Source organism: Stigmatopora nigra, chromosome 18 (assembly GCF_051989575.1).
Source record: "Stigmatopora nigra isolate UIUO_SnigA chromosome 18, RoL_Snig_1.1, whole genome shotgun sequence".
NCBI classification, from domain to species: domain Eukaryota; kingdom Metazoa; phylum Chordata; class Actinopteri; order Syngnathiformes; family Syngnathidae; genus Stigmatopora; species Stigmatopora nigra.
The window spans coordinates 9,790,676-9,814,011 of NC_135525.1; the positions used below are offsets into that span (position 1 = coordinate 9,790,676).

At 39.8% G+C, this 23,336-nt stretch overlaps 1 protein-coding gene across 4 annotated transcripts in view; it reads right to left on the reverse strand.

The window, feature by feature from the left end:
• Positions 1-23,336, reverse strand: part of raraa (retinoic acid receptor, alpha a) — a 119,742-nt gene that overhangs the window by 2,799 nt on the left and 93,607 nt on the right. For all 4 annotated transcript variants that reach the window (XM_077738773.1, XM_077738774.1, XM_077738775.1 and 1 more), the window contains 4 exons: positions 12,728-12,876; positions 5,863-6,004; positions 542-702; positions 275-451 (listed from right to left, as the gene is read on the reverse strand). In XM_077738773.1, coding sequence (XP_077594899.1) covers positions 275-451; positions 542-702; positions 5,863-6,004; positions 12,728-12,876 — 629 coding nt within the window. The remainder of the gene's footprint in view (positions 1-274; positions 452-541; positions 703-5,862; positions 6,005-12,727; positions 12,877-23,336) is intronic.

Consider the following 23,336-nt stretch of genomic DNA (forward strand, 5'->3'; position numbering starts at 1 on the left):
TATAATGAGAGGACCTTGAAAAAGTGCGTCTCATTGTAGGCGTCCCCAGAGCCGTAAAGTTTGAAAACTCCAGAGACACGCCAATAAAAGTGGATGTAAAAGCAAAACAGCCAGCTTTGAATGTAGCTCACATCTCTCTCCGCCTCAAAGTAGGACAGCCTGACATTGAGGATCATGAATATTTGAAAAGTGCGCTCTGTCATCCAGGCGGCAGCCTTTCATCCTATGTAGGTTGTCCCCATGTCCCCGTAACGGTCTCTCCGGTTGTTCTCACCAGGATGTCCAGACAGGCGGCTTTAAGCAGGGTGATCTGGTCGGCGATGGTAAGCGTGGTGAAGCCGGGAAGCTGCTTGGCGAACTCCACCGTCTTGATGATGCATTTGGTGGACAGCTCGCTGAACTTGTCCCAGAGGTCCACGTCTAAGGACACGCGGCGCTCGGAGCTGTTGTTCTGTTTTCGGGGGCGAGACATAAGGTTGCCGTTCGGCGGCGTATCGAGAGAGAAGGGGAGGCGATGTCGCCAAACGTCACGTGAACTGACCGTAGTGTATTTGCCCAGCTGGCAGAGGGAAGGGAACGTTTCCTTGTGGGCCTTCCGAACCCTGTCAATCATCTGTTCCGTGTCGGGACTCAGGACGTAGCTCTCGGTGCATTCTTGCTTCTTTTCGTCCTTCTTTTTCTTGTTTCGGTCATTTCTTACAGCTAGAGACAAATAAAAACAAAATGTGGGTTAGGTTTTAATATTTTTTGGCTCCTGTTAAGGAAACAGACAGAATATGAAAAACGAATTAAAATACAGTGCTTTTTAATGCTCTTATATACAAATTATTCGATAATGCTTAACATAATTTTAAATTAAGTTGTGTGTTAACATGTATGTGTACTTATGTAAGCTCAGCTGCTACTTACAATTTCTTATTCATTATTATGGCTTCATAAATCATCTTCTTATGTTTTTCAGTTTTTTGGCATACATACATATGCACAAATATTTCATAGAGACATTTTTGAAGGTGAGTAATATACACAGAGGAATTAATTATGCTCATCCAATGCAAAATATACTTCTACTTTTGAAAAATACAAGTTAGGAAACCAATTCTGCAACCAATTAATCTCGTATTCAGTATGGTTCACGCACTTTAGATACTTGGAAACAACTGATGTCAACTTTCATCCGTATAAACAGCACATAAAATATTCTTCTACTTTTGAAATATCCAAGTTAGAAAACCCCTTCTGCTACCAATTAATCTTATATTAAGCATAGGTAACCCTATATGGTTCACGCACTTTACATACTTGGCAACAACTGATGATCCAATTCTGCTAACTTTCATCCATATAAACATCACATAATATGCATATAGTATTACAATGTTATGAAGACCCCCAAACAGAATACAACACAAGAAACAACCAGAGAGACCCAAATCTGATGCTAAAATATATTTATCAAAGAGATACGCTTATGAAGACAAGCCTCCAAAAGAGTTTCCCTTGAGGCAAAACTGGCGGAATCTAGTTGTTCATGCCGCAAATGACAAAAAATAAATAAATAAACAAAGATGAGTGTTTAGCATTGGAATCCCATTACATGACTCCCTCCCTTCTCGATCTGTTTCCCCCTCCAAGCAGTCTAAAAAAAGGAGGTGAGTTTGAAATGCGCGTGGGTGGTTTTGTTGAGATGGGAAGCCACTTGATAAATAGCGATGGGGGATGGAGTTATCCGTAAGGCTGAAAAATTACCACAGCTTTCATTACGGGGGTGCTGGCTAATCTAATAACATAATATGACAAATATCCTACCGTTAATGGTTTTCAAAGGGTGCAGTGGCGAAAGCCTTCCAGCGTTAAACCCCCCCTCACCCTCGTGTTGAACAACACACACCCCTTTAACGGACGTCAATAAGAAAAGAATAATGTTCCCCCTAAAACAAAATTCACTATGCTTTAAATCATCCCCCGTTTCCAGGCTAATCTTTATCAGGTTCATCTTTTCAAGCCCCGGAGGAAGCGACAATTGAACTTCTTCGTGACCTTAGATCCGATTTTCTGGTTTTAATCCCAACCTTGACCATTAAGGGACGGAACATTCGGGTTGATGGGGGGGCTCGGCTTGGGTGACAGAAGGGCCTGGCCCGGGGCCACTGATTCTAGAGCCGAGACTCATTCGTCAGGGAGCAGACGGCGATCCTCGCCAGAAGGAGCACAAAAGGGCGGATGGATGGCTGATAATGTGCTGTGTTAGTCGGTGGTGGGTTGTATATTTTGCTACTATGTGGGCTATGTGTATATGTACTATGAAATGTGGATGGAAAAGAGGGTAGATAAAGTTTTGGGGAGTTGGGACATTGTTTTTGCATACAAACCTGCCTATTTAAAATGATGTTAGCTATGTTAATGGTGTATAGTTGTTCGGGTTGAAGTTTTAGCAACGGGAATCGAACATGAGGGTAACAAAAGTAGTTCAAAATTGACATTTTTGTACTTACCTTATGTTGGCAAAAGTTAATGAACAGTTATATGAAATAATGTGACAATTTAGAGCTTGAATTTTCAACCAATATGACATTATGTGAAAATAAGTGTTGTTTTCACATATACTTTACGTTGCCAAAATGTGATACTGTGGAAACTCCAAAAAAATTCTGGTAAAGGTAACATAAGACTATTCGTCATATTAAGACAGACCGCTGCAAAATTCATGCATCAGCTAATTCTACAATTTAATACACAGGCACCCATTGAATTTTTAATGGCGATATTTTAATGTAAAAACTCATCTGACACCCATACTAAAGGTTCAAACTCAGCTTTACCAATCAGGAGACTGAAATATTCAGCTCAGCCTAACCTATTAGTCAATTTGAAGAAGATAGTAGAAAAGCTTGGCATTCTAATTTTGCCTTGAGTTTAAAAGGACAGTTACATAAAAGAGCGCCGCTACGATTTAGGTCAAATCTCGTTTCTGGCGATGTGGACGACTGCGGATCTGTGTCGCATCAGCCTAGATGTCCAATTAATTCCCAAATTAAAGTGGGGCATCCCTTAGCGAGTTTGGGACGGACATTAGGCGGCGGGTTGACAAATTGGCAGCGCCGTCATAAGCCGCACAACACAATTTAATGAAGTCATTAAAGAACTATTAGGAATGACTGGCAATCTGTCACGCTGAATTGCCACATGCAATAACTTGAGCAAGGGGGCGGAAATCAAAGAAATATGAGCTTTTGTTTCTTATTGTTTGGCTCTATGCAGTGTTTATGTGTGTATTTTGGGGGGTGTCGAAGTCATGGAATTAGCCATGTATAGTATTTAGTTTAGTCTATAGCTAGGGTGTCAGACTTGGGTTACACAGAAGGGATTGTGTTTTGCTACCGAAAGTTTAGACCATTTTAGATATAATATTTGGATTTTTTTTCTTTTTATAAATGGATTAAATGAACTGGATTAAAGGCCCTGAATACTCAGTTTTTTATAGATCCCTAACAATGTTTATTTTAGCTTTTTTAATATCTTTAGATTTTACAATTGTATGATACTACTTTACAATAGTACTATATATAGTATAGAGATGTAAGTCTTTTTTTCCACACAATTGGGAATAAAGCTATTGCATTATAATCATATTAGTGATTTCAATGAAGCAAAATTTAAAAAATAGAAAATAAATGATGTTGACAATATAAGTACTAAGTATAATAAATGGATGATACAGCCATTGAAGTTGATGTGGTAGATTCAACTATTTTGGTTTTTCTGCACTTGTTTCCATAATGTCAATAGAAATATAGAAATAATATAATATATGCTAGACCATGAGCTGGTGCAGACAATGTGGTTACGCACACATGAGCCATCATTCAATCATTTGTTGCAGACATGAATTCCTGCCTGAGCTTTCAGTTAATAGACAATTCCTGTTAGTGCTTGTGTGTGTGTGTGTACGTGTGTGTGTGTGTGTGAGGTAGGCAGACGGGGATAATTCCAGAGAGGGAAAATTAAAGCGCTGGCAGCTCGTCCATCACACAGATTAAATTCAATGAAAAGATAAAAATGTCAATGGCGCGCATTGCACAGCCTCGGCGGACACTGATGAAACTTTCACTCTCTTTATCCTCTGGAGCTGCTGCTGCTGCTCCGACGCCCTCGCGAGCTTTGCCTCACAAAAGGTAGAACTTTAAAATGATATCTTAAGACCTACCATATGCATGTACATCTTTGTGTATGCATATATATACACATATACATATACATATCTATACATACACACACACACACACACACATATTTATATATATATATATATATATATATATATATATATATATATATATATATATATATATATATATATATATATATATATATATATATATATATATATATATATATATATATATATATATATATATATATATATATATATATATATATATATATATATATATATATATATATATATATATATATATATATATATATATATATATATATATATATATATATATATATATATATATATATATATATATATATATATATATATATATATATATATATATATATATATATATATATATATATACATATACATATCTATACATATACACACATATATACATATACATATGCATATACATACACATATACAGATACACATTTACATATAAAAATATACACACATGCACTTATACATATACAGATATACTTATACATATATGAATACGGTATAAATAAAGTTATCCAATCCAAGAAGCATTTGCGCTAATTGCAGCCACTCTGGCCCAAGATTGACTGAACAAATCCGGCAGGCGCCGCCGATGGAAAGATAAGGCAAAGATACTTCCACATCCCCCTTTTCCAATCCCGTCCCTGACAATGTCCTCTTTGGCACTGCCACCTGGCCGTAACTTCGCCGCCGTCTGCCGGAGGACGCAAGGTCACCCGGACGTCCCTTGGCTGGAGCCTCACCTTATGTGCCATTGTCAGCCATTCAAAAGTAGATCTTTATTCATGTGCCCTTTTTTTTCCATGCGAAAATTGCGTTCACGCGCCTACGTGTGCGTGACGGGCCGAGGGAACGAGCCACCGACACCCCGCTGAGCCCAGATGGCGTCCCTCTCCTTTCTCCTCCGTCCTAAACTCGCGGTCCAAAGTCACCGTGCTTAGATGACCGCGAAAAAAAGACAAAAGGTCAACTAAGTGGAGCTTGAAATCTAGTCGGCAATCTCGTCCCCATCAAAAGTTCTTTTCAGCCATCCTCTGGAACAGAAATGAGACTTCTCCACCACTAGGTGGCTCTGCTATTCCGCTTGAAATGCGGCGCCTCGGCGCCGGCGGCCGAGATCCCTCTAACCGTGATTAATGGCCCCATTCAAAGGTAAGTAGCTCAGAGGATAACATCTTTTACTGTAAGCCACGGAGCAGTGGCACGGGGAGTGCCCTTGCACCCGTGGCGGCAGGAAGATGAGCTAAATAGCGCCGGGAAGACGAAAAATAGCAAGCGAACCGACCATTTGCGAATGAGAATGTGTCAGTCTTGGTCCACGTAATGCAGACTTGGGTTTAACGTTAACTCCATTTCATGAGGGCTGGACCATTTTAGATATAATATTTAAGTTTTTTCGCACCCTCAATGAATGACAAATTTATTTTTTTCCCATATATAAGGCGCACTGGACTATAAGGCGCACTGTCTATATTTTGGAGAACATTTAAAGACTTTCAAGTGCAACTTATATTACATTATGTACGTCAATGCCAGTGAAACATGATCAATCATTCCTATATAAGATTTCAAAACAGACGTGACAGCAAGGCATTGTGGGTAGTCAAGATGCACATTAGGACACTTACATTCCTTGGACATTCCGACTTCCAGGCACTTCTGAAGCCGACAGTACTGGCAGCGATTTCGGGTGACTTTGTTGATGATGCAGTTTTTCTCACGGTGACAAGTGTACACCATGTTTTTCTGGATGCTTCTCCGGAAGAAGCCCTGGTGGAGCGAAGAAAAAAATTGAGAAATGATTAAGAATTAAGGTCATCTGATGACAATTCCTTCACATCTCGCTATTGTTTTTTCCCTTTAAGATCGGGCTGCGACAAAAAGAGTCCCTGAAGATGTTTTATAAATATTCCAGTAAATAGGCCAAGCAAAGCTGCTCTTTAAAAAAAGGCAGTCACTGCCAAAATGTCATCTAAAAGGTTTAATTCCCGGCGTGGATGCTGACAATGAACTTTATGGGAAAAACTGTGAGAATTGAAGATCTGAACAGCTAATGAAACGTAAACATGTTCGCTGTGATCCGATTAGCGAAGTTCGTTGTTCTGCAAGACCACATTTGTCAAAGTGGCGGCCAGGGGGCCAAATCTGGCCCATGGCGTCATTTTGTGTGGCCCGGGAAAGTAAATAATGAGAGCCGACTTTCTGTTTTAACATCAAATTAAAATGAAGAGTAAAAATGTATATTACATTGCCTGCCAAGTCCTGCATTTTTATTACAGCTTAAAAATACTTCAATTTGGACTTTTGAAACTATATACAGAGAAACCAGTTGGCTGCACTTTGAGTGTAGAAGCACATTGTGTCAAAACATGCCAGACAGCATTGGGATGATAGCAGATAATTGACAGCAAGAAGAGGCTGAAAAATGACGATTGGGTAATCGTTATCATACCCACATAGAAAGAAGGAATAGAATATGTCAAAAAATGAAAAATGGAGTTTAAAAAAAATTGTCATGAATATATTTTACCTCAGAAACTTTCACTTCTAGACTTGGATGCTAAAATCTGGGTTGTCATGGTTTTTGTTATTTTAAAAAGGGATAAACAAGCTTTTTAAATGAAAATAAAACATCTGTAAGTGAAATAGAAATTCCTATTTACTGTATTTTTATTCCAGGAACATAATATAAATATTAGGATCGCATCTATTTACTTTAAGTGGAAATGGATGTTGTCATTTTTTGTATGTCAAATGCACCCAGTGGGTTATAAGTCACGCATGCGGCAAAACAAGCCCCAATAAAATCAATGTTCACCTCAGCGCTTGCATTATTGCCGTGTCAAAAAGATAAAAAAGAGGTTAACGCATGTCAACTCCAACTGAGTGAGCCTCACTACCCATGCAAAACAGCTCAATGTTGCTATTGATCGGCCGCAGTGGGACATTCGTTGTATTTATTTTTTTTGATTTTGGGAAAGAGGGGGGAAGCCAAATTCAGTTCCCAGAGAGACCAACATACCCGCATACTCCTGCCTGTCCTCATCACATATCGGGATTACTAACGTGGCTTGCCGACAGATGGCTGCTGGTTGGCCCTAAACCCTTAAATTGCTTTTAACCGATGGACGTTTGTCGGATCTCGGCAGAACGATTCAAGTGGTGAGCAATCAGGGAAAGCAATGGCGTCATTAAATATTTATTTCAAACTATCTATTCTTTGGGTTTTAGCTAGGCGACCAATTGGATTTTTCAATACTAGGCCAAGCAATAGCAATTATGGGATCTTATTAAGAAATGAGAAAGCTAGTTTACTACAGAACTGATTATTATTATTAGAATAATGCATTTGTAAATGATGTGGACATTAAATGCGATACTATTATTAATATTTTATAGTGGTTGTTTGAACAAAAGTGGTTGAACAATATATGTAGACATATAATAATTAAAGACAATCTGCATCCTATGGAAAGAGAAACTACTGTATTTTCAAGACTATACGGCGCATGGTATTTTTAGGCGCTGTGTCAGTAACCAGTGCTATTTCTGTTTTACACACGCAAAGGACGCAGTTTTTATAGACAAAACCAGGCAAATAGTAGCTAACTAGTAGTCTATTGAAAAAAAAAACCTTATATTTATTCTATTTTCATGACTTAATACGTTTATAAATGACAAATGGCCTATTCAATACAGCTTTTGTTTTCTTTAACAAAAAAACACTTTTTTTTGTGATCATTTTTGTGGGGAAGGACAATTTAAGATATTAAAGACATGACAAAACCTGGCTTAACCAAAACATTAAAATTTCCATCCTTTTAACCAAACACGTTTTATAAAGCTTTTTGATCAAAGTGATTGTTTCTATACGAGATAATGGCGCTCGTATTAAAGAGGTGGATTAAGTCGGCTAAATCCTCCACGGAAGGCCCAGGTGTCAAACGCATGACCCCGCCCATGCTTTCTAATAAAAAATATACATATAAAAAATACACATCATCTCACAAAGCCGATTACAAACAACAACATTCTTCCAAGGAATCGTTTCAATCTTCCTTGGGTCACCTAACCCACCTTTATTCCTCTTTATCGGAAGCCTTCCATCTGCTTTGCTTCGAAAAACGTACAAAAAAATGGATAAAAAACAGGTCAATCCTACCGATGAGGTCACTCGCCATTGGACAATACGTCCAGAAGCGAATCTCCACGTGGGTGGCGTTGGATTTGATCCAACGCTGCCCCGACCCTGACCCCCATGGTGACCGAGGGATTGACCTCGTCCCTCCCTCGACTCAGGTGCCCTCTGACAACAGGCTCCGCCCACCCCGGTTAATCGTTCCCGCCCCCTCGCCCTCCTTTTCTTTTAGGAGCCATTGCTTCCTACGGCCTATAAGCCTCTTTTTGTATCCCCGCCTAATCCGCCCGGCGACAAGAGCCCTCGGCGGACCTGTCGGTCGCCCGGCGGCTTTAGAGGAGATGAGCGGGCGGAGTTTCGCTTCCCGCGCTCGTCTACCCACGCGGGGGAAGGAAAGAAGCGCAATGGCGGTCGGCCGGGTGTCGGGGAAGCCGAGGAATCCTCCTCTTACGTGACTTTCACATTGTTGCCAGATTAACAGGGCTTCTCCGCCACCTACTGCGTTTTGCTCTTTTTACGCACTCGGGTGTCAAACGGGGAAAAGTCACACTTGAGGTTTATGCTAAAAATGGAAGGCGGCGATTGGAAGGCAAGAGAAGGGAAGTCGTCTGGCAAAAAAAGAAGCTTTGGCTGCAGAATAAAAAGGCAAGACATCGAAAGCATTGATTTGATTTATGATTCCTAAAATTGAGAAAGGCAGAAAACAAGCAAGACAATCTAATTGAATTATATTGGGAGCAAATTAACAAGGGCTGTGTTGTTTAGACACAAGTAGACAGGGAGGGAAAATTTTGAAAATAACACTAGGATTAAAAACGCCTTGTTTGATAGAAGCACTTTTAAGAAAAATTGTGCTTTTTAATGCATTAAGAGTGCAAAAACAAACAGGCAGCAAAACCCAAAGACTTTTGTTGACACTAAAAACCAGCTCGATATCCAAAGTTTGATTAAATTTAGTTGTACTAATAGCCACAACACGGATCTCACATTATTACACTTAAGCTAAAAAGACAAAATCTCTCTTAAATTGTCCCAAATTTAAACCTGTCCTTTAAATTCAATCTGAAATTCATTTCATCTCTTCCACACTATAACACTTAGTCTTACCCTCCAATTTTTCCTCGCAAATCAAAGCAAAACAAACATTCAAACCCCAGCTCACATCCTCCAAATCCGCAAATCATTTGACTTCTATGACCTTCCCCGGGTTTGTATCGGGCCCCCTGCTGGTAGAATATCCTGAACTAAGCCCTCCCTCCCCTCTTTCCTTTTACACAAAATAAAAACCGCCTACTCCACAAGCCTTACTTCCAAAACTAACTAATAAATCAATTCATCATGCCAATTGCTTACGGAAGCACACACGTGTACGATACGTTGCCACGCCAGCGGCCACAAAGACGGCAGTTTTCTTGCCTCGTGCCGCTCTCCCCTGGAGACAAAACCATAAATATGAGGGTGTACGCATGCATATTTAATGTTCAAGTCTTAATATCTAAAGGGGAAGAGAAGTGCAATGGCGGTGGCAGTGGGAGTTAAACAACAAACGAGCCAGCTGTCTCCAAGTAAGACGGCTCGGCTCGAAAACCCCCCATCCCCGAACTGGAATAGCGCCCCCCCTCCTCATCCTCCAACAGCATCCATCTCCCGTGTTCGTTGCAGCCCCCAGGAAATGCCTTTGTAGTTTGGCATGCGGCAGCAACGTGGAGGCGGCTCACCCCCAACTTACCCCGGTCTCAAATGAGACAACTCTATACGTTGGCACGTAGCGCTGAATTATTGAATATGCTTTGCCAAGTCATCTCCTCTGTAGTCAGAGATACAGAAGGAGGCATTTTGAATTTTTCAAATTAGCACTGCGGATGCGCAGAGTGCAAGAAAATAAAGTTTGGGGGAAAATTTACGCTCTCAGATAGGGGATATAAGAGGAATTTGAGATAAGGGTAGGATTTAAGGGGAAATGTGTAGCTTGATACGAGATAAATTTTGATATATAGCAAGGATGTCATTTTGGACCGTTTTAGATAAAATATTTAGATTTTTCTTTTAATGAATGGATTAAATGAACTGGATTAAAAGGCCTGAATATTCTATTTTTTATAGATCTAAGACAATGTTTATTTTAGATTATTTTAAATATATTTTTAGATTTTACAAAATGATTTTTGAACTAAGAACACTGAAAAAATTGATTAAAAATTCAATTAATGATTTAAAAAGGCGAAAATCAGGAAATTTAATATATCCATCTATATTCTTTATTTTAATTTGATCCGTTTGAAGTCAGGGTGAAGGCAGGGCTAATAGAGCCAACCTGGGAGAAGAAATACTAAATAAAATTTGTATCAAATTTAGTGTAAGGTTAGATTAAACTTATTTTTGAGTGTCTGCATTGTAATTTTCATTTAAATTTGTTTATTCATGTTCCCAGTTCATTTCAATTTATTTATATTATGTTACGGGCACGTTACCGTGCAAAAAGTCAGGTGGTGCATACGTACGTCTAACAGAATGCACACATTGGCTCAATATTGGAAAAATACTTTTTAAAGGATGATTCATGTTGTGACAAATTGCACGGATGTCATATCAGCACTGAAACGATTTGCGCTCTGGCCCGAGACGCTTGACCTTTACAGGCGTACAAACGCCATCTCCAGCAAATCGTCCGGACAGCCGTCATGACGTGCCTTTAACACAAATCTATTTTTACCCGACTCAAAGAAGGTGCGAGACTTCAACATTTTCTGTTGACAGTAAAAGCTAATTAAGTTTTTCTTTCAACTCAATGTCAACACTATCTGTAGGGCACATCAAGAAAAATCTAAATAAACCCCGCCTCTTAGAATCCCCGTTGTATTTCCTCCGCCTCCCCCCCTAAAATAATTACTGCATCAGTTCTGAGACCAATTCCGGGGCGAAAAACACTTTGATCACAGACGGGGGAACGACTAATTACTCAAATCTAGAGCCTAGCACTGCCATATTTTTTATCAAACAATTGCCAGGGAGCGTCATGCCGCTGTGAGCGCCAAATGTTCCAAATATTTCTTTTTGTTTTCATTAGAAAACCACAAGTATACTGCTCATTTGACAAAGTCATACATGGTAATGGGACTAAGTCATACATGGTAATGGCGTCACTGGGTTCAAGTATGTATTCCCACTATCTGATTTTCTTGCCATCTCCCGTCATGCAAACTGCGCCATCTTTGTGTCATTTTTTGGTGAAAGTCTAGACGCTATTGAAACTAGCTTTATTTTTATGGTGTCTTTTTATCCTGTGGCTTTATAGACTTGGGCAACGTTTGTTTGGAACCCGATTTAGCTGGTATATACATTACATCCGAGGCCACGGATCTGCTTTACTCGTGTCTATGTTTTTATGAACTGCACCAAGTTAGGAAAACAGTCAGTGCTGGAGAATCTTGAAATGGAACGTAAAAAAATGAAGGTCGGATTTCGCGGAGGACCAAAAGACAAAGCTAAAACCGCACCACCACTGTCATATATTTAAAAAAACACATCTGTGACGATACTGGTAAATATGCAGTTAAGAAAATCTTCCATAACAAAGTTCCTCATCCATTGCAAGATTTTCTACCAAAAAATTCCAACACATTAACAAGAGCTGGCTCTAGAGGTGACTGTGTAGTTCCCTTAAGTGCTAAATTAGTTAAAGCACCTTCTCTGTCCACATACCTAAAACTCAATAGCAATTAACATACATGAACTCCCATCTCTGAACCTCCAATCATCTGTTAGACCAACAAAATTGCCATCATAACACTATCTAAAACTGTGCTACTTGTTAGTGTATCATGTTTTATCTCTACAACCTACACAAGGGACTAAAGATGGAAATTAGCCTTCGGCTACAATCTTACATATTTACATATATAAGTTCATTAACATGAATATAGATATATTCATCAATATGTGCTGTCCCTTATTAAAAATATCAAACTCAAGTAATTGCCTATTCCCCAACTGGGTATAGATTTAAACTACCATATTTTCATGACTATAAGGCACACTTAAAAGTCATAAAATCCAGTGCGCCTTATATATGGACAAAATAAAATGAGTCATTCATTGAGGGTGCGCCTTATAGTCGTAAAAATACAGTATTTTCCGAAATTTCCGGTGAGTATAGTCATTAATCTAAACTATCCTATCTATGTCAGATTTAAAATATGTTCCGAAATTTCCAACAAACCTATTTATTGTCAGTAAAAAATCGAACTGCAACCACTCAAAGAGCCTTTTCCAAAGACTTGATTTGTAGCAAGACAAATACAAACTTATCCCATTCTGAGAAAAGTCTACAACCCCCCCAAAAAAACCCCTCTCACCTTGCAGCCTTCACAGGCGCTGACACCATAGTGGTACCCTGAGGACTTGTCCTGGCACACAAAGCAGGGCTTGTAGACGCGAGGTGGCGGGGGAGGCGAAGGCGGACTTGGCACAATCTCCTCCGAGCTGGTACTTTGCGTCTCTATTGCTGTGAACACAGAGAAAGAAACGTGAGTTGAACTCTTTTAGCCAAAATACACCTCCTCATCGATAAACTGCCACCATTCAAACGGCGACCCACCTACAACACGCACATACACCACTCCACAGTACAATTAGATGCGCGTACATCTTCAAAGAAATGGAGAGCCCAGCCTTTGCAGTTTTTTCATTCCCCCTCGGAGCTAAAAGTGATGTCTTGATGCTAGCAAGTGCGTCGCTGGCAGGGTTCAAAGAAAGTGCTTCCCTCTGATACATGGCCCGCGGTTGCTCTTTTATTTATCCTTATATAATCAAGCCTTTAAGCAGGGGATGCTTAGCAACTCATTCCTCGACGTTAGGGATGAAGAGAAAAACTGCAAGCAAGGCTAATTGCGGCTCCGCCATCAGCAAAAGAAACTCAAAGGAGCTTGAATAGAAGGCTGATTCTCAACTAGGGTTATTCATCGGGAAATCAGGTATCTTTGTTCGGTCCTGTGACGGAAACAAACTTCCATTCGATGCAGTAGAAGGTACATCATTGATCTCTTTTTCTACTTTTTTGTTCACTACTGACATTATTCTTATGTAAAGTAAGCGTATTGGCCCAAAAAAGAAGCTGGGAAATGAGGCTTTATAGCCAAAGAGATAGATTTCCCTGTTGTCATCATGTTTTTATGTACTGGACTTTGGCCTTAATATCTTGCAAGGGTGCATGCGTGCAGAACACGGATGTTAAATATTAAAAAAAATGCGTATTCACCACACATAATCCCTGTTTTATAAGGAACTAGGCCATGTTGTCGTCTATTTTCATTGACGTGACAATATGATTACAGGGCGACACGTCACGACTCTTTGTGTTTGGGGTTTTTTAACAATACCCCCCTTTTTATAACAGGACCTTTTCAGAGGGTCAAAGGACAGGTTTGCATGACAGCAATATTAAGCAATAGAGCATGACTGGTATGTTGCTGTTGGTTTAAATCAGGTTTAGATAATGTTTTGGTAGGGTGAAAAATGCTTCACTTGTGTAAATGTATAGTATAATATGTACTGTATACAGTAATCTATTTTTTTTATTAAATTGTTTTTGTAAGTTTATAGAACTGAATATATACGGTGAAACTCTGCTTGCTAGTAGAACTCAAAACTAAAGTAAAACAATTAAAATTAAAAAAATATTATCTATATTTGAAAAAACAATTTACCCTATTCGCGGTTTTTCATTTGTCTGGTCTACAGTAACAGCGAAAATCGAGGGATTACTGTATATTTTTTTGGCAAAATGTCTCAAAATTCTTTCACATAATGAAAGAATTAATAAACATGTTAAATTGAGCTCTCTTAATTGTGTGTCTGTTTTTTAAGGCCCTAATTATTTATGAAGATTATTTCGCTGGTCGCAATAAATACATAGTATAGTGATTCTTTTTTAGAATTAATACACTTTAAAACTCTGATATTTTTACCCAAATTGAAAACTTGTATAATGTATAATAACAATAAAACCATTCATTTCAATTGGGCCTGATTTCAGATCACATGATCAAGTGGAGTAAACAGCCTGTAAAATATACAATAAAAACCTCCCAGAATTCCAACCCGCAAAACGAACAAACACATGGAATTCCTCCACCGAATATTCATTGCGGTCCATTGTATATATATCAGAATGTGCCTGGCCTGGCCGGCATTATCAGCTCAAGGCAGGAAGGATTTGGGAGTTGGACAAGCAGCTCTGTGGCAACTGGCAGATCCTACGCAAAGCGACCATCTATATTTAACAATGTGGCGGGCCTGCAGAAAAAGCTGCTCGCGTGACCATCTCGCATCGCGTGGATGCACGCGGGGGCCGCCCCGTTTTGGCGCCCAGCTTCCCGCTTGTCGTACGTATTATCCGAGATGGAGTCTCCGCTGGGTCGGCCGACCTCCGTGTCCACGCGGCAGATGGTGCACGCAGAGCAGATTATGTTGGACACAACCAAAATAAACACTCCTTATGCCCAGATCTGTTTAAGGCTTTCTTAGAAGAAGAAAATCTCGTCTGTTCAGCACCTTTGAAATGGTTTCTTTACCCTCATATGAAAGTAAGTTCTTGACCAATCAAGGCTTGTTCTGGGAGTTTGTTTGTATTGGGAAAGAGCCGTTAATGAAGTTAATGTGACAAGAAATTCACCTAATCCATATTTTTAACATTTCCTTAAAAAAAAGCTATATTTCAAAACGTCAATGTGCTCACACTAGAATTAGCACACGCCATTTATAGAACTGAGGTATAAAATGTGCCAAGACTGCTGTATTCCAGATTAAAAACAAATGAGAATTTTTAGAGGCGAGGCAGAAGAAACGCAGTTCGAGTTCAATTGGATTGACATTTTAGACATAAATAGATAGGTAGTACTTAAGTTAAGAAATAAATACATGAATAAATATATAAATAAATAAGCATTTTGCTGAAATATATATGCGTGTGTATATATATACATACATATAAGCACATATATACATATACATACACATGCATATATAAGCACATATATACATATACATATACATATATATAAGCAAATATATACATATACATACACATATATAAGCACATATATACATATACATACACATGCATATATATAAGCACATATATACATATACATACACATATACATATATATAAGCAAATATATACATATACATACACATATATAAGCACATATATACATATACATAGAAGTACCTGCATGCATACGGTAGAAATCTAAATTCAAAGGGAATTTGATATATTTGGAAGCAAAAAACAGCAAAACAACAGACATAAAGAGTCCATCTTAATTGCATTTGTGTGGGTATCATCCGGACCCCAACCCCCCCCCCCCCCAACCCCCCAGCGGCCATCACGCCGCGACGCCGCTCCACCCGTGTCAAACAAATCCAATTCGCAACAGTGCACGCCTTACGTAACGTGGCATATTCTCTCATTAGCGAGCGGCCATTCGCGCTTTTGGATGCCGACTAATTACAGCATTGTGGCATTATTAGACTCAGAGGGGGAGCATCTCATCCACGCTAAAAGCTGCCATGATGAAAAACATACAGAAAAACATACAGGCCCCGCCCCCCCCCCTCCACATCAAAATGACATCTCCATCCACGCAAGCTATGGGATTTTCCTTATCATTGGACTCACTCCCGCCCTTCCTTTCTGTCTCGCGTATACACATAGAATAGCAAGTCTTAATGAGAGCATCCATGAAAATCTGGGACATGGGTCTGCTGAGGGGGGCACGAGGGGGGCCGGCTACTGTAATTAAACACAATGGCTGGCTTCTGGAGTCCCGTCAGGCCGAGACATGAAGCAAAACAATGGCAGGCCTGTGGATGGAGAAACTCTTCGCCCAGACCAGTTATTATTCAACGCCATCCCAGCAACTCTGTCAACGAAGCCTATTATTGTCCACGCCACACAATCGTAAGAGTGGAGGAAGTGACTCACGTTAGACCAAAAAGTCTTTGCGACACGATGGAAAAGCGTGTCGGCCTGGAGAAGAAAGAAGTCATGGCGGTTTGGAAGGTTTGGCGCGAGAAGACGAGAAAATGAGATGATAATATCTACGTTTGCTAGGCGCAAAAAGCCGGAAAGTAGTGTTGAGATGTAAAGAGACAAGGAGGCGATAAAAGCCCGCCATTGTCCTTTGGCAAGGAGGTGAAACGTAAACTACACAATCTGTGTTGGAGTCGGACAAAAGGATGAAATATAATACAGATGGATAACTCTATTGAAAGCAAAGTACTCTGAAGGTGACTAATATGTGTTTTCATTAGTTACGAAAAGACAGTCAGTCAGAAATCTTGAAGTAATGCATGTCATTTGTCTAATAAAGAGTGAAGAAGAATGTAAACAAATTAGGGTATTTCCAGGAAGTCGTCAGTGGACATTTTGTAACTATTTAAGCCAATCAAATGCGAGAATTGCAGACACATAAAAGCCTGTACCAAGCAACAGAGCACCTATACACAAACATAATTATCAAGAAGTGTATGTATTAAATATTACAATTTTCAAGACCAATTGATGGTCATAATTTTGGACAAAATCTTAAAATATGTGACCAAATCTGATACTCCAAAAATAATCCTAATGGGGCGCCAATACCATGTATCAGATCGAGGCATGACTATTTTAAATGTTACTCTCTCCATCAAGACAAGTCTACTTCATTTACGATTTGCATACATAAATACTTCAAGCAAGTCTTTTTTACAGTCGGCAATTGTTGGTTTTTACGTGGTCGCAGTTGAGCTGGATCAATTGTTGAAAAACATGTCAAAACATTCCCGTGACCCGCTTTTGAATCCAAGCCAGCGGAATCCCCCCCCCTGCAGGACAAGTAAGTAAACAAATCGCCCCCTTCGCATCACACCTTAATGGAATGTGCTTCTCTCAAATCGATTATTTAATTATCTTCATGTGCGAGCGCTTTTTAATGGCGAACTTAAGATTCAGTCGACTAGCCACCAGCACACTTAAGAGGCGGCCATGGTGGTGGGGTGCGGTGTTGGGGGTCCGCCGCTTGCACTCAGCCACATCCTCCTAAAACAATTACGGCATAACTCCGCGTAAACGGGCGCAACAGAAATCCCGATGATGAAGTGGCGAGGACCGCAAATCTGACACGGGTCTGGCGAGTGTCAAAACACTTCAAAAGGGGGCCGACAAAGTCATGACAAAGCAGTCTTGCTCAGAATCGGATGGTTCTGGAGGTTCAGCTTTGGGTTAGACTGCGGAAATTTGATTACCCATCATCCCCACTGGGTTGCCCGCTATATTAATAACATTTCACTGTCATTAGGGGGCGGCTAACTAGATTAATGCTTGGCTAGAGGGAGTCTGGACTAGAAACTTGAAGGGTCTTTGATGGGGGTTGTCTACTACCGTGTTTACCGTGTCTTGTATTAGGTTAAGCGGACAAAGACGTGGACAGAAAGAGCGCCATTTGTCTGGCATTTGCGGAATAGATGCTAGCCAGACCCCCGTGCTTGAAAGTCACTTCAAAATAATGAAGTGGGACGGCCAATGAAAGAGCCTCAAGGGCGAGGAAAGCATCCCATGAAAGGCTGCCAGTCAAAAGACGGGAAGACATTTTTAGCATGAAGGCAACAAGTGAGTGAACGGCAACGAAGGTCGTTAGTCATTGGTTGAACGTGTTATAAATATTCACATGAAGTCCAGAGTGGAAACGGCGGCCTGCTTTGTCAGCGCTCTTTAATTACCGAAGGGGAAATGGGAGCGTTTCCTCACTGCTTGGGAAATCCTGCCATTCTCTCACAAACGGTCATAACAGCTTTTCTGAAAAAGTATGGAGGGGTGATGGGAGTTTGACTGTGTTCGCACACTTGTGGCTGGAAGGGAGCGCTGGGGGTGTGTTGGAGTTTAAACACAAGTGTGAACACTTACTGCTGGGTTAAAAGTGGGGGGGAAATAAGTGAAAACACACATGTGAAGGGGTTTGAAGAGCTAGTGAAAGTCGGCTTTTGGTAGTAGCGGGAAATTGCCAATTTGGATCCGGATCCAATCCAGAATTGACATCTTTTTCGCACTGTCATAATTTTAGCCTGATTTAAATTAAAACAACTAGCATTAACTGCCATCTCTCCTACTTTAAATGTCTGTCAAGGTCAAAGGTTACCTGGTAAGTAAAGTTAATTCCAGTGAATCATAAAGTTTAATTAATTTGGTTTTATTTTGGAACTTTTTTGAATGACTACACCCATCTGCCTGTTTTTTTTTTTTAAATAAATCTAATATGGTCTTGTTGCACAAAGGTTTTTCCATCTTTATTTGTCTTTCCTTTCAGAGACTGTGTTGGCTATGTCAGCTACTGAATTGTAAAACATTTATCATCCAGACACAAAAGAATAACTCAGTCTATGAATTCAGGCAGACAAAAGGAATGCCGTGCAGTAAGCAAACAACAATGGAGGAACTCCAGCATTTCTTGTTCTTTCATTTTTGCCACTAAACTCAAAAGATAAAGACAATGTCTCTTCTTTTGATCAATTTTGTGTGTCTCCCGCTCTGCTTTTTTGATATAAATCACTTCTATTTAAAAAAAAGTACGAGTTTACCGTCAATGGCGGCCCAAAAGTGGGCTTTAAAAAGTTTCTATCAGTCTCTAAAAAGATTCTAAGCAAGCTATGTTGGTGCAACAAATATTTCCGTAAGGGCGAGTTAGCAGGATTACCCATGAGCCCCTCTCTTACCCACCCCCAACTCGTCGCCGTCCGCCACCTAAGCCCTTTCGTGTTTATCTTGCAGTCTGAAAGTAGCAACGTAGACAACAATAGAACTCAACGACTTTCCCGTTAAATACAAAAAAAAAAAAGACCAGCCTGCACATTTTAATCTAACGAAAGACTGGCTATCGATTAACAACGTATTATTTTGTCTTAACATACCGAGGGAACGGACATACATCACGCTGTCAAATTATTCCGAGAGAGTTCAGTGTAATTTTTTGGCGGGCGGCGAATGACACGCCAAGTTTGACGTTTTTAAAACGATGACAGTGTGTTTTGCCAGCGTTGCACTTTGCGGGTATTGCAGCGGGAGCACAAATGATTGTGACAGCTTGACTGGTTTAAAGGCTCAAGCGCTAGCTTGGAAGACTTGCGGAGGCCCAAATTTTGATGGATAGCGCTTGAGATTGGGTGCAAGTGACCCCGCCTCTTTGCCACACCTCCAGTGCAAGCACTGGAAAAACATACGTGAATGATAGATGAGGGTCCGAGTAGAGGGCGAAGGGCAAGGCGTACGGGGGTGAGGAGTTTTTCCTAGCCCGTTACTGTCGTCCCCTTCTGAACTCTAGGAAATGGTGATGTTTGTCTTGGGCCTGAAGAGGGGGGGACGATGGTAAGAACGGTGGTCGGACGATTGGTCGACGGTCAAATGGTGACAGAGAGTTTACTGTTGAAACCAGCTCTAAAAATTAAATTCATGAGAGTTTAATATCTATGTACTGTTTAATATCTAAGTACTGTTTAATATCTAACTACTGTTTAATATCTAAGTACTGTTTCATATCTAAGTACTGTTTAATATTCAAGTACTGTTTAATATCTAAGTACTGTTGAAAACAGTAGATATTTAGATATTAAACTCTCTCATGAATATAATTTTGAGAGCTGGTTTCAACAGTACTTAGATATTAAAAAGTACTTGGATATTAAACTCTCTCTCTCATGAATATAATTTTGAGAGCTGGTTCCAACAGTACTTAGATATTAAACAGGTCTTAGATATTAAACAGTACTTAGATAGTGAACAGTACTTAGATATTAAACAGTACTTAGATATTAAACAGGTCTTAGATAGTAAACAGTACTTAGATCGTAAACTTCTCTCTTAGATATTAAACTCTCTCTCATGAATATAATTTTGAGAGCTGGTTTCAACAGTAAACTCTCTGTCACCATTTGACTGGGGACCAAAAGGACCCAAAACACCGGCGACCAAACGTCCGGTCAAGGGTAAGAACCTGTCTTTAAAACAGGGGAACACAAGTTAAGAGTATGCAAATGGTTCTACTGTAGGTATGCACAGATCTGGGCTGGACTTAACATCGGCACGCTCTCGTCTGCTTTCCATCAATCTAGAAACCCCCCGACTTGGTCCGAATCCCTTCTCCGAGGGCCCCCCCGAGATAACTCCTCTCCACGCCGCCAGATCTCCGGAATAACAACCCACCTATCACTGCCCCGGCAAATGGAAGCCTGGACCGAAAACATGTGTGGATGAACTAGAGCGCTGGAGGGGGAGGGGGCCGGCGAGATGGAGCAGATGGCTAAAGGTGAGGTCCGCGGGGGCGCAATGTTATGCGGCGATTATGTTAACCGCTGTAGCGTTGCCGTACCAGTTTAAATTTTAAATACAATCAAGCGCAGGGCGCATTGGATGCATGTACATCCAATGAATTATAAAGACGGACGGAGGAACAGCGGGAACGAGGTGGAGCGAGTTCCCTGGCAACAACCGGAGTAATTCGGTGTAACTCTAGCCAGCAGCTGTCTGGGTGTGCTGAGTGACAGCGGGTCAACACCAGTTGGCATTTGCCCCCCAAGGCGACTGTGGATGCTTGGATTGAGACGATGATGTGGTGGGCCAACAGGGCTTGCCAGCATGTGGACAGGCACAAGACCACCTTTAAAGAAGGTCCTTGTCATTGCCAAAATATAGGAGGATATATTTATTAATGTATTTATTTAATAACTGACTTATTTATGTCTAAAATGTCTTTTGCTGTGTCTGTATTCCTACTGTGACAATGAAATTTCCCCAATACGGGATGAATAAAGTTATCCAATCCAATGTTTAGTCTGTATTGTAGTATAAAACATACGTAAAGATATATTAAAAGTGCTGGTAGATGGCAATAGATGTTCAGTCCAAACTAAAGAATGGTGCAACCCAGTATGAGTTCACAATTGGTGATTTACCGCTAGATTTTTGGAACACAGTCTGGGTATGCCAATGAAATTTAACTGTTAAGATAAACATTATTGGGGGCTTAACAATTCCATTGCTTGAGGCGAAACAAAAATAGTACATTCCGTTTTGTATTTGGATACTTTAAGAAAATACTACACAAAAAAAGCAAGCAAGGGGGTCTTTGTTAACACATGAACAAAATTCCATACGGGATCAATTTGATTTATGTAATCACACGAACAGCCTTTTGGTTTCTAACTACGAACTTTTACACATTTGATCAAACTACAGACAATTAAAAACGGAGACATTACTACAAAAAACATAATACTTTGTCGCTTATTTGTCTCACAATTTTCAACCCATGTCAGCATTGTTTTCAATATTACTCTCAAGCCAAAAGTTCCTGCTGTTCTCAAATGATTGTAATCACCTTCTGACAGCGTCAACATTCCAAACATACCAAAGCATCACCAAACAAGCTTTAAAAAAAAGAAAACAAGGACAAAATATTCCTGCAAAAAAACACTCCACCATGCCAGTCTTACATTTTCCAACCACATAAAACCACCCGTTAAAAAAGACAATTGATTGACACCAATGAAAACAAAAGCACAGACTTAAACCTCCCTTTGTCAACTCTTACCAAGTAAATGAATCCACTTTTTTTGCAGTAACTCGTAAGCGTAAATGGAGCTTAAGTTTGTCACGGAATCATAATGTAAATCCAGGCGGATAAGTGAAACGTCTGTCTTTAACAACACACTCTTTTATTGTGAGTTGCAACTGTGAAAATGGCTTCATGAAACATTAAGCCTCTCTATTAGAGAGTGCCGAGTTGGATAATTGTAGAATTACGTTTGCCGACGAGTGTGTTTGCAAATCTCTCCTGTGATAACAAGAAGCACTTTTCTTCTTCTACTGTACGTACGAAAAAGACAAAAAAAACAAGCTCCAATTATCCCAGTTGAATACCCGTGAAGTTATAATTAGTCATTCCCCTCATTTTTTTGTTGGCATTGACATAACATTCCTTTTTTTTCAAAAGACAACTACCAAGCGATTAGGTAAGAATAACAAACCAAAACAACAAACTCCAATTGAAAGTGTTGTTTTTACTTCCTTCAATTTATGCTCACACTTACTTTGATGTCTAAATAAATAGCAATGAAGTTCTTTTTAAGCTTGCGTGACGCCTTAAAAGCTTTCTTTTGCTTTAATATTCCTTCAGCAGTAAATAATTGATGACAATGTCAAACGCTGGGAATAATGCGACTTCATTGACGGAAATACGCAAAGTCGAGATTAACATTTTAGTGAATTCTGTTGACATTTTTAAGGCTCACTTTATTAACCTAAAGCTAACAATTTTACTACTTGAGACCTGTTTAGTTGAGACATTTAAAATAATTGACATGACTGAATGGACGTAAAATTAATGACTGGACAAGTTCTGCTTATTTGGTCTTCAAAACCTGGAGTTCTATGAAAGCCTGTTATTTATTTCATATACAAATCTGGCAACCCTGGTATTATACAGCTTGATTCAATTTGGATTTTAAGGATTATTCATTTGAGTTAAAGGAAAAAGCTACGGACAATATGTAAAATTTACAACTCAAAGACACATAAAACAAATCTAAGAAGACACTGATATCAACAAAGAACTGATTTGCATTAGCGTTACTACTTTTAAAGCCAAGGAATCACAGACCAGCAGCTATCTCACATTGCAATGACATCCCTACACATTAACCAGCTCCTATTCATCTTTATCAGACTGATGCGTCCGTCATACACGGTTCAATTCCTCCCTGTGCTGTCAGGCCAAAGGGCTTCCACCAACGTTCCTGCTCAAGTGTTTGCTCTCCACTCACTATAGCTAACCGAGGTTATCAGCACATTGATACTCACTAATCCGACATGACTGGCAGCCTTGAAAGAAAGCCTTTCCTCCGATTGGTAAGCGCATATTCAACCAGAGT